This window comes from Chrysochloris asiatica, unplaced genomic scaffold, assembly GCF_000296735.1.
Source record: "Chrysochloris asiatica unplaced genomic scaffold, ChrAsi1.0 scaffold00030, whole genome shotgun sequence".
In the NCBI taxonomy this organism is placed as follows: domain Eukaryota; kingdom Metazoa; phylum Chordata; class Mammalia; order Afrosoricida; family Chrysochloridae; genus Chrysochloris; species Chrysochloris asiatica.
Window position 1 is genome coordinate 8,751,423 of NW_006408548.1, and position 23,870 is coordinate 8,775,292.

The 23,870-nt window shown below is 37.3% G+C and overlaps 1 protein-coding gene across 9 annotated transcripts in view; it reads right to left on the reverse strand.

Moving 5' to 3' along the window:
* RBMS3 (RNA binding motif, single stranded interacting protein 3) overlaps positions 1-23,870 on the reverse strand; it is a 1,190,010-nt gene that overhangs the window by 641,310 nt on the left and 524,830 nt on the right. For all 9 annotated transcript variants that reach the window (XM_006851603.1, XM_006851596.1, XM_006851600.1 and 6 more), the window contains exon 4: positions 11,547-11,638. In XM_006851603.1, the coding sequence (XP_006851665.1) occupies positions 11,547-11,638 (92 nt within the window). The remainder of the gene's footprint in view (positions 1-11,546; positions 11,639-23,870) is intronic.

Here is a 23,870-nt window from a genome sequence, read left to right on the forward strand (position 1 = left end):
CAATTTCCTTTGAATTAGAAAATATCTTTATGTAAAATTCATTTTTCATTGTGTTTATCAATCAGCTCTGTTCAGTTAAATGTGAATACCAAAGAAGACAGTTTATGTTTGATATATGAACATGACTCCCAAATGAATCACTCATCAGCATGAGAAAACAAAGCTTTAATGTTGCTTCAACTAAAACTGCATTTCCTTTATAAGAATTCACAAACATTTAAGTCATTTTCCCATAGCTATTCCGAAAACCAAAACAAAAGAAGAACTTTAGTAGAAAAAGGAAGTCTGTATTTGTTTTGAATTTCACCATTATTTTGAAGTTGAGTCTTTTCTTTATGCTTGAACACTTCTTAGATGTAGAGAAAGGGTGGTGATGGTTACTGTGTGCCACCAAGTTGGTTCCAACTCACAGAGACCCTGTATGAGGTTTCTGAGGGTGTAATTCTTCATGGGTGTAGAAAGAGTCATCTTTCTCCCATGGAATGACGGGTAAATTCAAACTACTAACCTCGAGGTTAGCAGTCCAGCTCTTAATCCACTATGCTACCAGGGCTCTAAGTGCTTAAAAAGAGTGGAATGGTCAAATCCCACTAAACTAGCTAGCAAGTCCTGAGTTAGATGGTTTAGGCGAGGCATTCAAATGCCAGGTAAAAAACATATCCTGAAGTTGACTGTAAAAAAGAATCAAGCTGAGTGCAGGCCTATCTCATTCACAGCACACAAATGTCTGCTGTTGTATTTTTCTCCTTCCATTTTAATGTATTTGTCAATATCTGCCACAAATATCCAAGTGATACAGATCACAATGTAATGAATATATGATCCCCAGAAAATCAGAAATTACAGCAGCCTGTATTTTTGTTGTCAGTAATTATGTAGTTATTGTTATTAGTTAATGTGAGACCCTCTTATCAAGCAAAAGGCAGATGTGTTGTGAAGTTATTTTATTTACTGTGTAATTGCATGGAAAAATCATGGCAACTCACTTTAAGTATCTTTAACTTCTAAATATATTTGGTAAATGTACATGTATGCATGTTGTTGTTAAGTGCCATTGAATAAGTTCCTACTCATAAAAAACTTGTATAATGTTTCCGACATTTTACATCTTCACGGAAGCAGAACGGCTCATCTTTCTCCCTTGAAGTGGCAGGCAGGCTCGAATTACAGACCTTGTGGTTAGCAGCCCAGTGTTTCTCATATGGCGCCATTGTGCTTCCAACATATATGCATGCATGGACGCATGTATAATTTCATACCCAATTTATTTAAAGCTTACAAAATGCAAGTGTTATTTAGACATAAATTTCCAAGTCCCCGGCATGTCTTAAAAAACAAAGATACCCAATTGTCCTATCACTCCCATCCACCCCAATAGAGTGGAATAATTAACCATTGAGTCACTGTTAGTGAGCTCAGGAAGTATGCCTTTCTGAGTAATAAGTTAAAGAGGGTCACTTAAAAGAAATGCCCTCTACAAATTATGTTTCAAATAACGATGATTTATCACACTTGAAAAACACTGCAACATAGCCAACCCTATTGTTTTCTATTCCATTAGTCAATAAAGATTCGGTAAGTTCCTGATATGTAAATCAAGCACTCTGACAGATTTGGCTCTCTGCAGTATAAATAATTTTTTTCCAGTCTGTCCTTTTACTTTATAAATCTAATTGTCAAGTGCCTCTGAAAAAACTAAAACATAGCAGTAATAGCCTGGTGGTTTCTCTGGAAAGAACCACCCACTAGAACTAAATAGGTTTGGGTTGAAATCTTGACTTCAGTAACAACTATGTCTGTGAACTTGAGCCATCCTTCATCTGTAAAATAGAGATGATGATAACTACTTCACAGATCCTGACCAAACCAACCCACTGCCACATCAAGTCAGTTCAAACTCAGAGCAACTCTACAGAGGTCTTGTTGCTGTTGTTAAATGCCATCAACTTGGTTCTGACTCACAATAACCCTGTACAGGGTGTCCAAGGATCAGCTGATGGGTTTGAACCACCAACCTTGTGGTTAACAGTCCAGGGCTTAACGACAGTGCTACACAAGGATTAAATAAGATAATAATTATAAAAACATGTAACCTATTCATGAGCATGCATTATAGTCCTGGTGTGGCACTGTGGGGTAAAGCACCGCACTGAACCACAAGGTTGGCTGTTCAAAATCACCAGCTGCTGCTGGTAAGCCTTTATAGGGTTAGGATGAATTGGAACAGATCCAATGATACAACAATAACAGTAACATTTTTGTTTTCTTTATCCCCTGCATTTCCTTCTTTCCCTCATTTATAACAGATAAAGTGAATAGACTTAGAGTTCAAGAGTAAGTCAGTGGTAAAAGCAGAAACAGAATGCTAACCACTGACTTTGGCACTCAGCAGGTTTTCACCATACTCAAACATTAAACCATTAAGCACAATGTATACCATGTGTAATTAAACATTTCAGTTTTCCCCATTAACTTCCTCTAGGGTACAGTGCAAAATAAGATGCTGAAAACAATTATAGTTGTTTATGAACAGGGATCTGAAAAGTTTCTTTGCCTTCTTTTTGCATTTCCATATGGAAGGCTTAGTATAACACAGCTAGCTCGTCTTATCCCCTCGCTTTCTATTACCAAATGCGAGAAGCAATGTCTTTGCAATTACTTCTACAAAACTATTCAGATACTCTTTTAGTGGATGCTTCTCAAAGGACCCTACTCCAATCTTTTAAGTGGAAATGGTGGGTAAGTGCTCTAATGGAATTATTTTCTGTCCTAAGATTTGAAAATGAATGAGTAAATGAATCTCAGTGACTTACGCTGGGGTATCTACTAATTGATCAGGCACTTTCTTATTTTAGGATATGTGTAAAGTTTACTTGAAGGGTGAGTTTAAAAGCAACAACTCAGCTGTGTTAGCATATAGATGGTATCCATCCCTTCTTGTTGGCATCTACAGAGAACCACATTCTATTCTCTCTTAATTCTGGCGATAAGAATATATCCCTTTACAGATAGAGAAGGACTCTCCAGCACTGCCAATCATGTAAATAAAAGAAATTTTGGCATTCACTAAGACTCATATTCCAGACAAATCTAAGCAATATTTTCCCAGTAAAGTCTTACTGATAATTCAATTGATAGTTTCCTTATTTTGACCTATTTTTTTAGTATTTTTAAATTGGTTCAGAATCTATAGGGGACAAAGAAATGTTTTCAACTTGCTTCCCTTAACCCATAACAATAAGTGACTAAAGAAAAGATCTTTTCCTTTCAACTCGAAGGACAAATTATTAAAGCCCTGAATGAAGATTGTCCATTATTAGGTTTCTCAACAGTAAATGGAGAAATGAGTTATTGATTGAGTTCAGCTTGTGGACACGCTGTCTGTAGAAAGGCAGGGTGAAAGGGTTGGTACTTCTTTCAAGTTGAAGAGCGCTTGGTCAACTGTTACATACTCCAACTTAGTTCACGAAAAGTCATTCATTCATTCATTCATTTTCAACGTGTAGGAAAGCAAGCAATTCTGTTAAGAGTACAGATCCCTCATTTCTGCTGAAAAGGCTACAGTAGGATCCTTGAGAAGAATGAGAGAGCACCCACAAAAAAGATTATGTAAATCATTTGGGAGAAGCTAAGACAAATATTTAGTTTCAGAGGATTCTGCTTTACATTTTCAAATAATTAACAATGGGATTAAGATAAATCCTGACAATTTCAATATTCAATTTTGTATATCCACATTAGGATTAGGAAATAAATAACTAGAGCCAAGTTAACAGAGCCAACAAAGTGGACATTCACAAATATTCTAGAGATATATAAAAGGAAAATCACAAAGCATTTATTTTCCTGACAACTTCAAAAATTTCAATCACAGAGAAAATACTACTTTTTGCATGTTTGCTAGAAATGTTTTATTCTTGTAAATGTATTCCATAGGGACATGTGACCCACATCTGTAATATGCCTTTTAGGAAATGAGATAGAGTAAGGTTTTCATTACATGGTATCAGTCATCCAAGAGTAATGGAGTATGTTAAATCCAGCAAAGAAATACTTTGGAATCGCAGTTATTTAAAGGGCCATCCACAGTAGTAATATAGATTACCTGGTCATATATTTGCAGCCACTGGTAGGAAAAAAAACAACATGATTTAAAGATGTAAAGTATTTGAGAAAAATATTTATTGATTCAATTAGAATTCAGTGCATGTAAAAAAAAAAAAAAATCTTCTGAGAAATGTACCATAAACATGATTTGAAACCAGACAACATCTACTAAAACAAATGGGTCATGATGGTTGTATATATTCAAATCTTGTATTATTCAGCTAAAGGTACAGGATAAAAATAACAAATTCCAAACATGAAGCTAACGATAAAGCCTGTTCTATTTTGAATTACAGAATAGTCTCATAAGGTCTTTAAAATGTGTTACATAACCTGCTTCCTAATTTCCTTCCGGTCTCTGCTCAAATGCCACATTAGAAAGGAAGGCCTCCCTGACCCCCCTTTCTAAAATGAATACTTCTATTTCCATCTCCCTTTCTATTCTATTATCTTGTATCCCTAGTCTGTTCTAATAGTCTTCAAACCACTTCCTAGTGCCTAACATATCATACCTCTTTGTGTTCCAGTAGAATCTAACATAAGACTTGGTCTAGTTCACCATGTGTTCAGCATCTGGAACAGTGCTTGGTACTGAGCAGATTGAAGAAAAATGTGTTGAATAATTAGGACAATTAAAATAAAAAGCATTTCTGTCTCAAGCTCAGGCTGTGACACTTGGTTTCCCCTGAGAGGCAAAGGGAGGATTGGGATATAAGCTAATGATTTGTTATTGTTAAGTGCCATCAAGTTGGTTCTGACTGACAGTGATTCTGTATAGGGTTTCTAAGGAACGCCTGGATGGTTTGAACCACCAACTTTGCTGTTAGTTATCCAGTGCTTATCCTACAGCACCATACCAGGACTCCAGGCAAATGATAGTCTATAGATTTTTCTGATCCCTTGATCTTGCTACCAAGAAAGAATTGGATATTATTCTGGGGATTGTAGTATAGCCACAAAGTATCCACCCAATCATTAGACAATGTACTGATTAAATTTCCCACTCAGCTTCAGAAATCAACATCTCCCTAAACTCCTACTCAAGGAGCCTTTGAATAACGTGTCTCCCTTTCTCACATTATAGTCTTTGAGACGTCTCCTTGTTTGCTGGTTTACCAGTAGGCTCCACCCAGTATGATACCCAATGGCTAGCAAATTACCTACTTATTCTGCTATACTCTGAAATGGCAATAGAAAGAGGCTACTGATGTTGCCTTAAGGAGCTCTGATAGTGTCATGGGTTAAGACATGGAGTGCTAATCACAAAATCAGCTGTTTAAATCTACCAGCCACTCTCTGGGAGAAAGATAAGGCTTCTGCTTCCATAAAGATTTACAGCCTCAGAAACCCTGTACAGGGTCGCTATGAGTCGGAACTGACTCCACGGCACACAGCCACCACCACTACCGTGAGTTGGTAACAACTCCACGGCATATAACAACCACCCCACTAATGCAGCCTGAGACTAGAGGAGTCTGACTGGCCCAGCCAGGCATGTGTTCACTCACTCAGAAGAGAAGACAATAAGCTATATAATGAGAGTAATGGTTGCACTTTTTTTTTAAAAAAGTGAAAGACTACTCTATGAGAAAAAGTTCTTCCTTCATCAAGTACAATTCTCCATACTCACTGTCATTGAGTCAAGTTTATTCCGACCTTATATAGGGCTTCGAGACTGTAAATATTTATAAAGACAGACAGCCTCTTCTTTCTTCCGTGGAATGGCTGGTAGGTTTGAACTGCTGGCCTAGCAGTTAGCAGCCCAACAACTAACCTACCGTACCACCACAGCTCCTTAAAATCCTGCTACTGGAATATAATTCCACTTCCACTGAAGAGATTTTTAAAAATGGATCTAATATTGTACAAATAAGATCTTTTATTTTAAAATATTATGTCCTTATATTCACAGATTTTTGACTTCTCATTTCTTATACCTTAAGTGAAAAAACTGATGACTCATTTTTCTTTTCCCTCTGAGCACTACCATCAAGATTTGTAGATTTATAGGTTTATAGAAGACAATTCCTATCCTCTTGTTCCAATCTGGTTCTTAGTCATGGCTGACGTGATTTTTCTGACATTATCCCTGTCAAAATGCTTGACATCACCTTGGATACATGGTCCCTATTATGACTAGGTAACTTTAATTTACTCTCCATAGCCCACAGTGGAGTGAATCACCCCTGGGAATGTCAGACATAATTGTAGATATGATGAGACCATCTAAAGACCCTAAAGAGTGGGAGCATTCTTCTTCTGCAAAACATTCAGATAAAAAGTGATGCACTGAATTTACCCAATACTTTAATAAACTTGTCACTGAATTTACCCAAGTAAGAAAGCAGTTTGCTATGTGTATGGGGTATTTCTATTGATGTTTTTGGCAGAAAACAATAGGCAGTTGTTCAATGAATAAGATCCCTGATAATGAACAAGCAATTCTAGAGTTTCCAAAATTTACACCTCAAAATTTTGTTTTATAAAGCTGTGAAGCTCTTAAACTGAAATTTCAATAAGACCATAGGGAACAGTGGGTAAGATCCCTCTATAAACCAGATCCAGGTTTATTTATACAACTGGATAACGCAGGAACATATGTACTGACAAAGTAATACATTTATTAATGCCCATGAGGATTTCATATGTCTTAAAGACCAGTGATTACTGCTTGTTTCCCATTTTCTCTTTTCTTACATGGCAGTTGTTGTTGTTGTTGTTAAGTGCCGTCGAGTCGATTCCGACCCATAGCGACCCTGTACAGGGTTTCCGAGGGTGTAAATCTTTACGGGAGTAGAAAGCCTCATCTTTCTCCCACGGAGCGGCTGGTAGTTTCGAACCACTGACCTTAAGGTTCACAGCCCGATTCGTAACCACTACGCTACCAGAGCTCCTTACGTGGCAGTATTCCTTCTTAAATGCACACATTCTGTTGTTTTCTATCGTTCTATAACATGGGTCTTGGGCAGATAACTTGTCTTTCAATGTTATGAGTTGCTAAACCATTAGGAGCAGCTGTTCATGCCTGGACCTCTTGGACAGGACAGCATCACTGACTTTGAAGTGGGCTCTTTTGGGGAAGGAATGAGTATATACCAAGCAAAATGTATGTATGGAAAGAGCGGTGTCATGAATATTGAGTGGTCAAAGGGATGAACTACTTTTAATTATCTCCATTTCAGAGGTACAATGTAGAAAGTACTCTTCATCCCAGACTCTCTGGCAGCTAAAAGGACCCCACCATTTGACTCAGGTTTGGCCACTGAGACGAAAACATAAGTAGCTGGGTTAGAGTTCAGAGAATGCCTTGAAAATAGTAGAACGAGTCATCATATTCCTTTAGCCTTTTTTCTTTTTTTCATGGCTTAAAATGTTGATGCAACCCCATGTAACAACCCTACATAACAGACTAAATGTTAAAACCCCAGAATAATACATAGCTTTTAGTCACTGCTGTTTCTCCAATATATAGTGCAATGCACAGTACACAGTAGGCATAGAAAAAGGTTTGTGGGATGAAACTATTTATTATATTCCTCATGAGCTCTTTTGTGTTAAAATAACCGCCCCCCCCCAATATATATAGGATTTATAGAAGGTTCAGTACCATATTTAATGCACAACATCACTTTAATAGGCATTAACCTTTACTGACCCTTTAATATAAGTCAGGCATTATGCTGAGTTATGTGTGCATTGTTTTATTAATTCTTACAGCAATATTATAGCCTAGGTGTTATCAATAATGGTGAGGCATTATAGGGTAAGTACTAGACTGCTAACTACAAGGTTGGCAGTTCAAACTCAGTAGCCACTCACTGAAAACTCTACACACATTTGCTTCACACAAGAACTGACCAACGGCACTTAATACTTTTAATAGTAAGTGTAAAGGATGTTTAATTAACTTAGCCAGGGTCAGACATCAGGTAGAGCCTGTCCTGGTTTACCTCCTTCTAAACATATGCTCTTAAGCATTGTTGTTGTTATTGTTAAGTGCTGTCAAGTAGGTTCCGACCCATAAGACCCTGTCTAGGGTTTCCCAGGAGTAGCTGGTGAGCTTGAACTGGCAACCCTGTGTTTCAAACTGACCTCGCAGTTCAACACATTAATCCAACCTGCTCTCTTAAGAGGAATTTATCCTTTGCTTCCTAAAAATCTTTTTGGCAGCACAGGAAGTACACAGAAACTGTAGTCTGTGTTAATGGTTATTCATTATTAATTAATTACCACTTATGGAATGATTTAGTGTCAGATTCCTCTGTGTTGACAAATCAGTTGAATTTTTCATCTGCTCATATACGAATAACTTAAGTTGGAAAAGTGGTGCTCTTGAATGGTTTTGTATCCACTCCAGGATGCTATTAGGAACCTAGGTTATTTGTAGTACTTTTGTCTTAAAATCTGAAAGTCATTCAAATGTGGCACCACAAGCTGCATAGTAGGATACTGATAATAACGAGGAAGCATGAGGTGATTCAGGAGATACTAACATGGTCAAAAATACAGTGCAAGTTTCATATACCCTGCAGATTGCAGGTTTATATGATAATAAATAATAGTTATCACCAGGACAAAGGAAAAAAGGGCCAAGCAATCCTATCGCTCAGTCAGAAATCTGCTAATACAGGTGGTAAAGCTTGTCCCATTTCATTGTCAAAGAGAGTCTATTTATTTGCTTCTGGGAAGTTAAATTACAGTGCTATTTACTGCTGAAAGTTTTCCACTAGGCAGATGTGAACCTGAAGTTTTTAGTTTTACTTTCAAACTTGGTGAGAAAAGAAGAATTTATTCTACTGACTGTTAGGAATTGATAAAGATAAAACCATTGAACAATTATAGAAATAAAGTAAGTGCATTTAAATATTCTAATTTGAACCAACTTCCTGAATACCATGGGCATCTGACAAGGCCAAAACACAGACTGAAGTAAGTGATTGTTCATTTAGTAAAATACCCAAGATATTTTCTTTTTGATAGCCTAAGTATGTAAGGTATTACTGATTGGTATGAGTGTAAACGCACATAAATCTAAGAACATTTGATCTCGTGGAAATTATAATGCTGTATTCATTATTCCTGTACTTCAACACTCTAGCTATTTCTCAAGTTTCAGAGTATACTAATAGAACGTTGTTGTAAATTGCCATCAAGTTGGTTCCAATCCATAGCAACTCTGTATAGGGCTTCCGAGGAGCGAATGGTAATCTGGGACCACAGACCTTATGGTTCAAGTAGACTTTGAAGTCCAGTGCATTAACCCAGAGCACTACATCAGGACTAGTAGAAAAGATCCTCCCTTCCCAACAATTTTTATAATCATTTTGTTATAGATGACGGTCAAATTTTAATTCATTTCATATCTACCACCAATAGCCTATCATTTGTTCCTTGGGTATGAAAGTCACTACTTTAATAAACTTGTCACTTAATCTTTGCCAAGCAAACTTTTAACTAAGGCATTTATGCAATTATCTTATTAATTAAAAATATTAACTCTATCAATCTAAGTTCTTGACCAGATCCAAAGCTTCTAGGGATAATCCTGATAAGGAAGACATTACGCAACTGAAAAAAAATTCAAATTCTCATTTCTACCACCTTGAAAATCAATCAATGTGTCATAAGGGCTATGAGTCTACCAAAGTGACTCATACAGCAAAAGATGAACAGGCAAGGCAAATACCAGGTTGTTATAACACAACTGATATTCTTGGAGGAAACCAAATATCCCACCTCCTTTTGTGGTGCTGTAGGATAAATACTGGACTGCTAACCTCAAGTTTGCTAGTTCAAACTCACCAGCCACTCTTTGGAGACCCTATCAGGGTTATTATGAGTCAGAACTGACTCAATGGCACTTAACCATAGTTATCTACAACTGAAATTAAAAGCTGTCATCAGTGAATGCTAGTAATCATACCAAAATCCAAAGCAATTAAATATGATGTTTGCATTTACTTATAAATAACATTCAGGTTTTATAGGAAAGTTGTTGTAATTTAGTGCTCTCAAGTCAGTTCCAACTCACAGTAACTCTTTACAGGGTTACTGAGGAAAAGCTCGTGCGCTAGAACCACATCAGGACTCAGAAACCCTATACAGGGTCATTATGAGTCAGAATCAACTCCACAGCACTTCATCACCACCACATACTAATTTATAAAATTATCCTTATGTAGTCCCTGTATAGGGATTCTGAGACTGTAAATATTTACAGGAGCAGAAAGCCTCATCTTTTTCCTGAGGAGTGACTAGTAGATTTGAACTTCCAACCTCACAAATAGCTGCCCAACTGATAACCCACTATGCTACCAGAACTCATTAAATTAATAAAACATAAATGCATTAGATCAGGATTTTAAGTTTTGTTGACTAATTTATCTAAAACTTGAAGAATCTAGAGATAAAGTAAATTGTGTAACCAGTAAAAGTATTTTAAAATAAGGTGCATGTGAATAAAACCCATAAAACCATTATATATACAGCAAATATCTAGCAAGTAGCCATGTTATACTTTTTAACTTTAGGAAAGTATCTGTCTATAGAAAGTTGCAGATAATATATATTCAGTATACCCTTCTCCCAGTTTCCCATAATAATTACATCTTACATACTCATAGTAAAATATCAAAACTGGAAAATTTACATTGGGATAATATGCGTACATAGTTCTATACTATTTTGTTATATGTGTAGACTCCTACAACCACTAGGAAACAGGATACAGAAATATTATATATGAATTATTAATTTTCTTGGAAGCAAAAATACATTATAATTTTATATAAAAGTTCTAGACTATATTGCAAGCTGCTAAATAGACTACAAATATTCTCTTCAAAGATTTTTCCCAAATGTCTCAATACAAGACATTTCTTCTGCAACTTTAAATAAATGAGCACTGCAAATTAGTATCTATGAAATGCTTATGTAAAAAGACCAAAATGTAATTATGTAATGTAAATTTACTAATATAAAAAAGGTACAATACAGTCAAATTCATTTTCAGCCACAGATCAGCCAGTTTCATCATTCAATAATTAGGTTTCATCTACATGAAATGAGCTAGCTATTGCCTAGCACAGTTCATAAAAGATAATTTGGTCCACACCAAAAGAATTTCCTGGTGAAAATTCTAGATGCACCTGCACACACACAAACAACCCTCCATTTTCAGAAAACCTTTTCACCAGTGCCCTTAAGTACTAAAAAGTTTACTGTAACAAAAGACCATATCAATGAATACACAAGCAAACAATGAAATGTGCCAGCCAGATTCTTCCAAGCTAAACCGATTGTGAGATTTCCTTTTTCCTCTAACACATATAATCCATATCGTTGCAAACTCCATTTCTGAGTGATTTTATGGCAAAGGAGAAATATTTCAACACAAAAGTAAACCAAAACGCCAAATAGAATCTGAACACCAATCTTACCTTGGCCATCTGCGCCTGCACGCCATTTGCCTTGAGAGATGCTACAGCTTTTTGTGCGGCCGCAGGGCTGTCAAAATCTACAAAACCATAACCTGTGAAAACATAAAACCCCTTGTTAGAACATACAAGATGCATCTTTATCTTGTTGATTACATGTGTGTTTGTGGTCACACTTGCATTTATTTCTTCCGAAAAATAACCCTGCTTGAACATGAAGTCTGTCAAAGCAATCAATGATCCTTAATACTTCGTAAAATTTACTTAAATATCTTGACAAGTAAAGTAGAAGTTGGGCTGGTGATTGGGTACACAATCAGCAATCTGATTAAGACTAATTTGGTAAACAAGGTAATAATACACTGTTTAATCATGTGCTTCTTTCTTTAATGGATTTGCTGCAAGAGTGAAGAGAATGAATTGCTTGGAAAAAAAGCCCACCTCTAAAGTTAATTTTCAAAACTAAAAATCTTGCATATGGGTATCACCAGCAACTTCAACAGAGCCTACCAGACATATTGTTGTTGTTAAGTGTCGTCGAGTCAGTTCTGGCCCATAGCAACACTGTATAGGGTTTATAAGGAACAGCTGGTGCGCTTGAACCACCAACCTTGCAGTTTACACAGTTTTGCAGTCTAGCACACCAGCACTCAATAAATACATGTTGACAACATTAATGGATGAAGGTTGTAAATTTCAGCAAGGGTTTAAACCTAATTCTACTTGACTTCCAAGTCCAAATAGAATTCTGTCTATCACAAGAAAAAATGTCTCAAACTATGTTGAATCTTAAGTAATCTGTGATAAAGAATGATTAAATAGATCTTCATGCTTCTTTTAAGAACAGGAAACAAAGACCTCTATAACTTATATGTCATTACACTAATTCGAAAAGAGTATAAGAATTGTCTATAGTGTTCTCCAGTTGTACGTCCTTAAGAGCAGATTCACGTAGTAAGATCAAAGAAACAGCCAACATACAGAGTTAATCAAAGGGGAATTTTGCATGATTCTAAGCATAGCTGATATTAGTCCAGAGTTTAGTCAAATCCCAATATCAACTGGAAGTTTTCTAAATTATTTTCAATGCCAAGAATAGTTCAAGTATGTATCTGAAAGCAGCTCTGTTTGACATGCCTAATAAGTTCGCTATATATAAGCTGTACCTCTTTTCACCTGCAAGTAAGGAGTGTATCCTACACTTTCATATTTCTATCATTAAAAAGTTTTGAGGTAAACCACTAAAGCACCTTTTCCAATCATACATTGTGGCACCCACTCCCCACCCAAAAATTTAAAGAAGAGCACAAGACAATTCAATTACCAAATTTGTTCTTTTAATTAACTTTCTAATTTTCTCAAATTCCATTTTCTTTCCGTCCCTCCCAGCATGTTATCTGAAAATGAACTTGTTACCCAGCAGTGTACCATGAAATGCTCTTGAAAAGCTGGGCAGAGATGCTGGGAAGTATGTATTTCTAGCCCAAAAGGAAGTTTGTTCTTTAAGTAGGAGCTCTGGTAGCGTAGTGGTTACGAATCGGGCTGCGAACCTTAAGGTCAGCGGTTCGAAACTACCAGCTGCTCCGCGGGAGAAAGATGAGGCTTTCTACTCCCGTAAAGATTTACACCCTCGGAAACCCTGTACAGGGTCGCTATGGGTCGGAACCGACTCGACGGCACTTAACAACAACAACAACAAAAGTCTTCTAACAAAATTTGAACTATGTAGGTAATATGAGCATCACCTCTAGGGTTAAGACTTTTCAAAAGCACAGAAAGGAAAAAATGGAGAAAAAAGAACCAAGTAAAGTTTAGGAGATGGGAAAACAAAAGTAAAATTGAGGCATTCACTCCTATATGTCAGATACCATGCTAGAGAGTTGGCTGATGAACAAAAGGTCACAAGTTTGAACCCACTGGCTGTTCTGTGGGAGAAAGGTATGGGGCAGTCTGCTTCTGGAAAGATGATAGCCTTGGAAACTCTATAGGGCAGCTCTGTTCTGTCCAGTAGAGTTAGCATGAATCGGAGTCAACTTTGTGGCCTACAACATCCTCCTCTGTACTTGGCACAGTCCCTGGGATAGATTTTCATTGTTGAATGAGGAAATGAACGTAAAGTTAAATTTATAAGAAACTCATACGCGAATAGCCTCATGTCCATTATACAGATGAGGAAACAGGCTCAAATGAAGTGATGTGACTGGCTTAATATTATAAGCGACTTAAATGACAGATCCAGGAAATGGAAGCCAAGATTGCAAATGCCTCTGAAGCTCACCAGAGTGAACACAATTCTTGCAAAGTCCATGGATTTTGAAGTTATGAGATAGAATTCAACAATTTCAGAAAAATATTCAGTCCATTCATTCAATAAAAACAATGATCATTGCAGTGACTGAGTTCTGCACAACTTCACAGGTAAGGCCTGGCAGGACACTTCTCCACTGCATGCTTTGGTTAGTCTTCCTCATTCATCCATATGTTCAGTTTTTCATTCAACAATGAGATTCTATGTCACAAACTTGTGACCTCTTGTTCTGCAGCCATGTGTTTAACCACTATGCCCCGAGGATTCCTTAGAACAAGAATAATGGTGAACAAAACCAATCTCAGTCCCTACCCTTAGCTAACTTGGAAGATAAACAGTAAACAAAGACTTATATTCATGATTTATAATTACAAAGTGGCATGATTTCCTTGAATATCATATACAATGTAACTACTGATTATTCATAATTGAAAGGTTTTTAGGAAGAGAGTGACAGAAAATTATCTGCATCTTTTTTATTAAATTTTTTTTAAGTTACTTTAGCTAACTTATCTGCCTGGAAAACAAACTGGTATAGAGGAGGCAGGGTGAGAATGGAATAAGGGAGACCAGTCAGAGGCTCCTTCTGTGATGCAGAAAATGACTGTAGGCACTGAAAAGGACAGAGTGAAATGTAAGGTTTCAGTACTGTTTTGGATATAGAATAAACAGAATGTAGTGATGGGTTGGGTTGGGAGTAAGGGAGATATAGACAATGAAGATGACAATTGCTTTGTTGGCATAAACCACTGAATAGGTAAAGATATGATTTACAGAAATGGGAAGAAGAGTGGAAAAATTCCCACAAGATGAAAAATTAAAATATTAGTTTGTGGTATGTTGTTGTTAAGTGCCGTCAAGTTGGTTCCGACCCATAGTGGCCCTGAACAGGGTTTCCGAGGCTGTAAATCTTTATGGGAGCAGAAAGCCTCATCTTTGTCCCATGGAACAGCTGGTAATTTCGAACAGCTGACCTTGTGGTTCACAGTCCGATTTATAACCACTACACTGCCAGAGCTCCTTAAAAATGCCTGTGACACACCTAAGTAGAAATGATTTGGAGTAGTTAGATATACTAGGTTGGCTCTCAGAAAAGGAGATGAGATGGGAATATAAATTAGGAGGTACACAGCATAAAAAACAATATTTACATAGATGGAAATAAATGAAAACAACTTGATAGAAAAAAAAAGAGGGGTTGGGGGATGGGAGTGGTCCAGCCTTGAGGTTTGAACAATTTTGGCACTTAAGTGTCAGGTAAGAAAATGAGATGGCAAGGAGGCTGAAGGAGAGTAGGAAAGAAAGAAGGAAATAAAAGAGGAATAGGGCGACCGCAGTGCCAAGGGAAAATAGTGTTCCAAGCAGGAGGTCAGCTGTGTCAAATGCAGCAAAGTGTGTTATCAGGAGGAAAGCTGGAAGTGCCCTGTGTACTTAGAAACATGAATATAGTTATCAAGATTTGCTTCAGGCAAGTAGGAGGGGGGATTGAGACTGCTCAAGCAGTTGAAGAGCAAAAGAAAGAGGAAATAGTAGGGAGAATGCATACAAGTTTCTCTGCAGTCAGCTAAGAGAGAAAATGGAGAGACTGTTTTAGCTAGAGGGGAACATAAAGTCAAATGAATTGTTTTTGTTGTTTATTTTCAGATAGGAGATACTATGGTTGTCAGTCTTATCTGCACATAAGGTTCATTTTTGGATCTTAAAACATATCACTGCCAACCCAGAACCCATGCTAAGGAACCTTAAAGCAATATCATTAGGGGTGGAGAATTACTCAGCACAGAAAATGAAGCAAAACAAAGAAACAGTAAAAGCTACACATACACAAATTCTTACCTTTCAATAATCACACTGAATGTAAATAGTTTAAATGCATCAGTCAAGAGACAGAGAAAGATACCACTGTATCTTATACAATAACAATGTGACCCATCAATATGTTGTCTACAAGGGATACACCTGAGACATGAAGATATGAGTAGGTTACCAATCAAAGGATAGCAAAAATATATTAAGCAAATAATAACCCAAAATGACAATGGTAATCTGTGATGAAACTATACTTTAAGTCAAAGTCCATTATAAGAGATAAAGAAGGTCATTATATAATGATTAAAGGGCCAAACAGCCAAGAGTATATAACCATAATAAATACAAACCCAATGACAAAGCTCCGAAACAAACTCTAAGAGAGTTGACCAGAGAAGTAAACAATTCTACAACAAAACAAGGAGACTTTAACACACCATTTTTGATGATGGTCTAACAATTAGAAACTAAAAAAAGATACAAAAATATCTCATTGACAGAAACAACCAACTTGACCTAATAGATATAAACCTAACATAGCAACCTACAACAGCATAGTACACATTATTCTCCAACACACATGGATCATTCTCCAGAATAGACCATATTTTAGATCACAAAGTAAGCTTCAATTAATTTAAAAAACATTGAAATAATACATAGTAATTTTTTGATCATAGCATTACAAAACAAGAAGTCAACAGCAGTTAGAAAAAAGAAAAAAATTAAATACATGGAAACAGCTTACTTAAAAACTATTGGGTAACAAGAGAAATTAAAATTTTTCCTGTTAATAAAACTGAACATACATTTGCATATAAATCATACAGGATCAATCTCTCACACCACATAGAAAAAGTAACTTAAAATGGATCAAAAACTAAACATTACACCTAAAAGTCATGGATGATAACATGGGAATAAAACTTTGTTGTTGTTGTTTTTGTTGTTGAGTACCGTCAAGTCCATTTTGACACATGTTGTTGTTGTTAGGTGCCATCGAGTCGGTACCGACTCATAGTGACCTTATGCATAGCGGAACAAAACATTGCCCCTTAATGGGCCAACCTCACTATCATTGCCACATTTGAAGCCCATTGACGCTGCCACTTTGCCAATCCATCTTTCTGGGGGTCTTCCTCTTTTTCTTTGAGCCTCCAACCTACCAAACATGATATCCTTCTCCAGTCAATGGATAATATGAGAGAGGAAGTTTGACCTTCCTGGACTCCAAGGAGCACTTTGGCTGCACTTCTTCCAATATAGATCTGTTGTTTCTTTTGGCAGCCCATAGCACTTGCAATATTCCCCTCCAACACCATAACTCAAAAGCAACAATTCTTTTACGGTCTTCATTATTCACTGTCCAGCTCTCATATGCATAATGAGGTTACTGAAAATACTGTGGATTGGGTCAGGCATACCTTAGTCCTCAAGCTGACATCTTTGCTCTTCAACACTTTCAAAAGGTCTTGTGCAGCAGATTGGCTAATGCAATACATCATTTGATTTCTTGACTGCTGCTTCCATGAGTGTTAATAGTTGATCCAAGAAGAATGAAGTCCTTGACAACGTCAATCTTTTCTCCACTGATAAGAATGTTGTTTATTGGTCCAGTGATGAGAATTTTTGTTTTCTTAACATTGAGATGTAATCCATACCGAAGGCTGTGCTCTTTGATCTTCATCAGTAAATGTTTTAAGTCCTCTTCACTTTCAGCAAGCAAGGTTGTATCATCTGCATATCGCAGGTTGTTAATGAGTCTTCCTCCAATCCTGATGCTACATTTTTCTTCATATAACTCAGCTTCTAGGATTATTTGCTCAGCATACAGGTTGAATTCTAACACATAGAGACCCTGTATAGGGTTTCTGAAGAGCAGCTGGAGAGTTTGAACTGTTGACCTTCAAAGGAATCAATGAGTCCATAGGACAAATGACCAACCTGAACCATACAACCTCGTCTAGCATGAGACAAGAATTAAATGGTGCCCAACTATCATTAACAACTGCTTTGACTGGAGACACATTAAAAAGTATTGGTTAGAATCAGTGGAAAATGTAGAGCAATTCAAATCCATTAAAAAGATCAGATTTACTGGACTGAAAGAAACCAGAAGAATCCCTAAGACTATTGCCCTAAAACAATATTTTAACCTGCAACTGAAGTCATTCCCAGAAGTCATTTTGCAGTCAAATAATAGATGTACCTATAAGAAAAAAAAGGAAAAAAAAAAAAAAAAATCACACCTATTAGGTATGTGCTCCTTAAAACAATCAACTATAGGAAACCAAATGGACAATATTTGCCCAAAAGCAAAGTTGAGAAGGCAAGGAAGTACAGGGAAACTGGAGGGAAGGAAATGAAGGAAGGGTGGACAAGGGAAGAATGCTGAGACGTTATAGAGATAGTAATCAATGTCATGAAACAATTTAGGTACATATTGTTGAATAAGAAACTACTGCATTTCTTCCACAAGGAATGGACTCATGCAAATGACACACCCACACCTATACTGTGACACAGTCTGTTAATGCGCTGGACTGAAAAGTCAGTTTAAATTGCAAGGTTGGTGGTTCAAGCCCACCAGTAACTTGTCAGAAGCCCTATACAGGGTTTCATGGGTCAGGAACCAACTCAACACAATTAAAAACAATAGCCTATAATGATCATAGCATGCACAGGAAACACATTAGGGAGTTGCAGTTTGCAAAATAATGTATAATGTGTGCTAGTTGCAGAAACTAGTAACTAGTTGTGAAGACTTCCACCGAAAACACAATAAAATATTCAAAATCATCTTTGCAATATGGCTGTATATAGAGGAATGAGAGAGCTTCAAAAAGTTCATGGAAAAATTGAATTAAAAGATAATGAATTTTTCTATAAACTTTCTGAAGCCCCTTTATATATATAAAATTCCAAGTTGATCCACATGTGGAACTGGGATAAAAATTACTGACCATTCTTTGAAATTATTAACTAAATATTTATAGACCACCTAGTACACTCCTGCTGTCAATTCTTTTGCATGTCGATAACAAAGATCAAACAGAAAATGAGAGATTGGAGCTGTAGAGGCAGGGGAATAATTTATACAATAAAGTTCCTCAGAGAGTGGAGAGGATAGGATCCAAAGCAGATGACGGGGCTTCCAAAAATTCATGGAAAAAGAGCCATTATCTTTTCATTCCATTTTCGTACAAACTCTTAGAAGCCTCTTCTTATACAGATTTGGTATAAGAGGGGCTCTTCCCTTAATCTACTGTACCAGGAAGAAGTAAAACCGTCCTCTTTTTTTTTTTTTCTTTCCTCCACTCCATCTTTCTTGTATTGTAATTAGTTTTGTGGGTTTTTTATATGTTCCCTCCCCGCCTCCCGTTTTTTTTTTTGTGTGTGTGTATGTGTGTGTGTTTGTGGGGTTTTCTGTGGGTGGTGGGGGTAGATGTACACAAAAACACTCAGGAAAATATAATCATTTAAACAACCAAAGGACACATTCTGTAAGCCTGCCTCTTGGCCACTAGCACCTGGGTGCCAGCACACAGCCTTTCTATTTCTATAAGTCTAGAGCAATAGCTATTCCCTCTCTCCAGGTCCTCATCTCTGTCTACATCTCTAGTGTCACTGCTTCTCTGGATAAGGTCCCACATTCTGATCATGCTCTTCTCCTTTGATGGTCCTAGAGTTCTCAAAACAGCACTCTTGATTATCAGATTTGCTTCCTTTAATATTCAGTTACAAGGACTTCACCTAATCCATAGTCTTTCCTTCATAAATATGTGTAGTTATAAATTCAGAATATGGAATTAAAAGATATGCAAATATACCTCATGGAACTATTGTTGTTGTTGTTAAGTGCTGTGGAGTCGGTTCCGACCCAAAGCGACCCTGTACAGGGTTTCCGAGGGTGTAAATCTTTACGGGAGTAGAAAGCCTCATCTTTCTCCCGCGGACCAGCTGGTAGTTTCCAACCGCTGACCTTAAGGTTCTCAGCCCGATTCGTAACCACTATGCTACCAGAGAATGACAAGTCCATTAACACTTTTTGACTATCGAGAACAAAATAAATACTAAGCTATCATTGTAGTTTGGGTTTAGTCATACCTCCACCCAGCAAGGCAGCCCCGAATTTTCAAGATTCTCAGCCATTTTTTCCAAGTTAGATCTTTCTATCTTGCTTCCTCCCTTCCTTGTCACCCCTACACATTACATAGGAACTCCAAGTCAAACAGAAGAAATATCTGTAAAGGCATGAGATGTCCCAAGCTTTCTCTGAATTGGGAAGTTATATGTGAATTTGAAGAACAGTATAAGGAGTCCTGGTGTGGCCCTGTAAGATATACACTAGCCTGCTAACTACAAGACCGGCAGTTCAAACCCACCAGTTACTCCAAGGAAACCCTATACAAGGATACTACAAGTCTGAAATTACGCAACAGCACTTAACAAAAATAACATCATTTTATACCACAATCTTGTCAGAAAGGGGAGATTATGGCACCTCCATATTAAACATCTTCTACACTGGTGGACCCAAATCAACAGAGAGCCTAAAAATCCTTAAAACAATCAAACCATCAAATAAGTTAATCAAAGATAAACCACCAAGAAACTATTTCATTTAGTTTTGCCTTTTTCATACACACTCACTTTCACTATATAAAATAAACTTCAGAAAAGTACTCCAATTATAGAAATAAACATTGCACTTCCGAGTTTTATATGATAGTATATATCCCACCACCATTAGAAGAAAACAAAATGAAATAGAAAGCTGTCCCTAAAGAATAATGATGTATTTACTAAGGACTAAAGCAACTACAATTTGGTTTCAATTTGCTTTGTTTAATGACAAATAATCGAGTCTGGGAACAGGGACCTGTGTACCTACATCTAGTGAGGGAAAGGTAGGGAAATTAGTTAAACTCCAGTTAATGATGTTTTATGGTAACTGCTAAAACCCTTGACAAATCACCCATGAATGCTAACCATTGGAAACTCTGAACCAAGTAGTTAGAAGCCCACGGAGTTCATTCTCTCAATTGCATAATTAAGCTTGGCAGCAAGTTTAAAAGAATTAAAACTGAATGTCACTGTTTTCTCCACACATCCCTGTCCTTGTTTTTCTTCCTTGTCAGGGGGGAGAAGGCCAGCAGTGCCGCAATTAGCAGGAAGCAGAGCAGTGAGAAAGAACCAACTCTACCCTAATTAGGTCACTGGCCAAATACACTCATTCTATTGGCAGATATAATCAATGCTTTCCAGAAATGCTTTAAACCTTGTGTGTTCAAGTTTTGCTATTTTTATTCCATTACAAGTTGGGTGACTTTATGGCAAAAGAGAAAAAAATATGTGTGTTTTAGCAACTGAATATATACAAGGGGGCTTCAAAAAATTCATGGGAAAAATTGAATGAAAAGATAATAGACTTTTCCATGAACTATGTGAATCAATGTCATAGCTACATTTTGAATTGTATATACATTTCTAAATTGTAACAGAATTCTGAACACAAAATTATTGCCCAGAGCATTCTTGTTTTGTTTTCATCAGCATATCTGGAGGCAAAAATTGCCTTGTGAGCTTTGTCAGTCAACGGGACCTCCATGCGACAATCCATTTGAAATTTCACGGAATGCTTCTTTAACCACCTCAGCAGCTTATTTTACATTGGGTTGCTGCCAGACCCTTATATTCCTTTTATGAACTGCTTACTTTTTTACCAATATTGGGATAGCTCATTATGTGGGAAATAAAACAAAAATAAAACCATAACTCCTGCTTCAAATACGTTGTGGCATCCAGAGTGAGTCAGGGGAGACATGCACTCCAAGTGTAACTACACACTCAATGTCACAAAATTTGCATTGTTGTTCCTTTGCAGAATGACTGTCATGAAAGTCCACTTGAAGCACAGATGGCTCGTGTAACACCCACCTTCTTTCAAAGACAATCCAGCTGTGAGTCAAATGTGATTTCTAAACAGAGAAAGGGAATACCTTGTGTAAAAATACTTTCAACTGAAATTCTATTCAAAGGTAATAGTTAAAAATATTTCTGAGTTATGAATTCTAAACCCTCACCCTCTATTTGGATTTGGCATCCCTGGGTAGTATTAATAGTTAAGTACTTGGTTTCTAGGCAAAAGGTTCAAGTTCATCTAGAGACTCCTTGGTGATTCATTTACAAAAAATAAACCCACTGAAACAAACCTTATGGAGCACAGTTCTACTTGGGGACAAGTACACTCGCATCAAGTCAAATATGACTAGAGAGCAGTGTTTTTCATTTTGTTTTCTACTTTGGTTTAACAGTATTTTGTGGCTATTGACTAGGCTCAAAATGGGGGCTTACACTGCAAAGACTGACAAGTGTTTTTCAGGCTTCCTTGAAAGTCAGTGGGGTTAGGGCTGCCTCCATGCCTATTTCAGATTGTTCTTGTAAAGCTAAATATCACTAAGCGCTGAGGGATTGCTGAATTTATTTTCTTATTATTGGATTTCCTAGTTCTCTGCATTATGTGATCAAGAAGGTGTCCAAGGACGGCACTGATAATTGCACTGCTACTTTTCTGTTTACAAAAACAAACTAACAAGAACATCCACAGCGTTTCTTTAGACTCTTCTTATGCATTCATTTCCGTTACGTGATCATCACACCGCAAGCAAGGCACTGCTGATGCACAATGTAATAGCCATATGGCCTCAATTAGATGTGTGCAAATAAATAAATAAATAATGGAAAAAGACAGGTTTTGCTAGAATACAGAACCCAGAGACAAGAGTGTTTACTTTTATGGGGGAAAAAATCTTAAATACCAAATCATGCTTTGAAACTTCTTTGGAAAACATGATCCAGAGATTTAATGTAGAAAAGAGACAATATATGTACTTACTTTGCAAAGGACTGCCACCCTCTAACACTTGGCAAATGCATGCAAATAAGATGGGTAATAACGTCCCTCATATGGCAAACATGATTTGACCTTATTCTGCTGATGTTGCAATTGAATTACCTTAATATTCTGGTATAATAGTGCCAGACGTCACTAAAACAACATTTCAGATTGGAGGCTGACTGTTATCAGGATTTGACTGTTATCAGGGACACTTGTGAGTCAAAATGTGATTTTTTAAATTGCTGTGTGATTTATTGAGCAACTACTATGTCGAAGGAAGATGTCGCTATTGCTGTTAAATGCCACTGAGTCAGTTCCAACTCATAGTGATCCTGTACGGAGTTTCTAAGGCTGTACACCTTAGCGTAGTGGTTACGAATCAGGCTGAGAACCGCAAGGTCAGGAGTTCGAAACTACCAGCTGTTCCGTGGGAGAAAGATGAGGCGTTCTGCTCCTGTAAAGATTTACAGCCTCAGAAAACCTGTACAGGGTCGCTATGAGTCAGAACAGACTCCACGGCACATAACCACCACCACACCTTTGTGGGAGCAGAAGCCCTAATCTTTTTCCTATAGAGAAGCTAATGGACTCAAACTATAAACCTGGTGGTTCACAGTCCAGTGTTTATCTTCTAGAGCCACTCCACTTCTCTAAGAATTATAGGGTGCTAGATTTTGAGGAAAAACAAAGAGGACTCCTACATGGTCTTTCCTGTCAAAGTGTTTATGGTTTAATAAATTCACTCCAAATCCACCGTAAGTAAGTCAGCTCTGACTCATAGATAATTTATAGGATGGAGGAGAACTGCCCCATGGGCTTTTTAAGGCTGCCAATCTTTAAGGCACTCTGGTAGTGGTTACGAATCAGGCTGCGAACCTTAAGGCCAGCAGTTCGAAACTACCAGCCGCTCCGCGGGAGAAAGATGAGGCGTTCTGCTCCTGTAAAGATTTACAGCCTTGGAAACCCTGTACAGGGTCGCTATGGGTTGGAACTGACTCGGTGGCACTTAACAACAACAATCTTTAAGGAAGCAGCCTTGTCACACCTTTCTGTCATGAGATAGTTGCTGGGTTCAAACTGCTGATCTTTAGGCCAGCACTGTGCCACTATGGCTCTGTTCTTTAATAGTTGTGGTAGTGGTGTGTACCATCAAGTCAGTTCCAACTCATAGCGACTTTCTACAGGGTTTCTAAGACTGTAAATGTCTATGGGAGCAAAAAGCCTCATCTTTTTCCTGTGGAGCGACTGGTAGATTCAAACTGCTGACCATGTGGTTAGCAGCCCAGCTCATAATCCACTACACTACCAG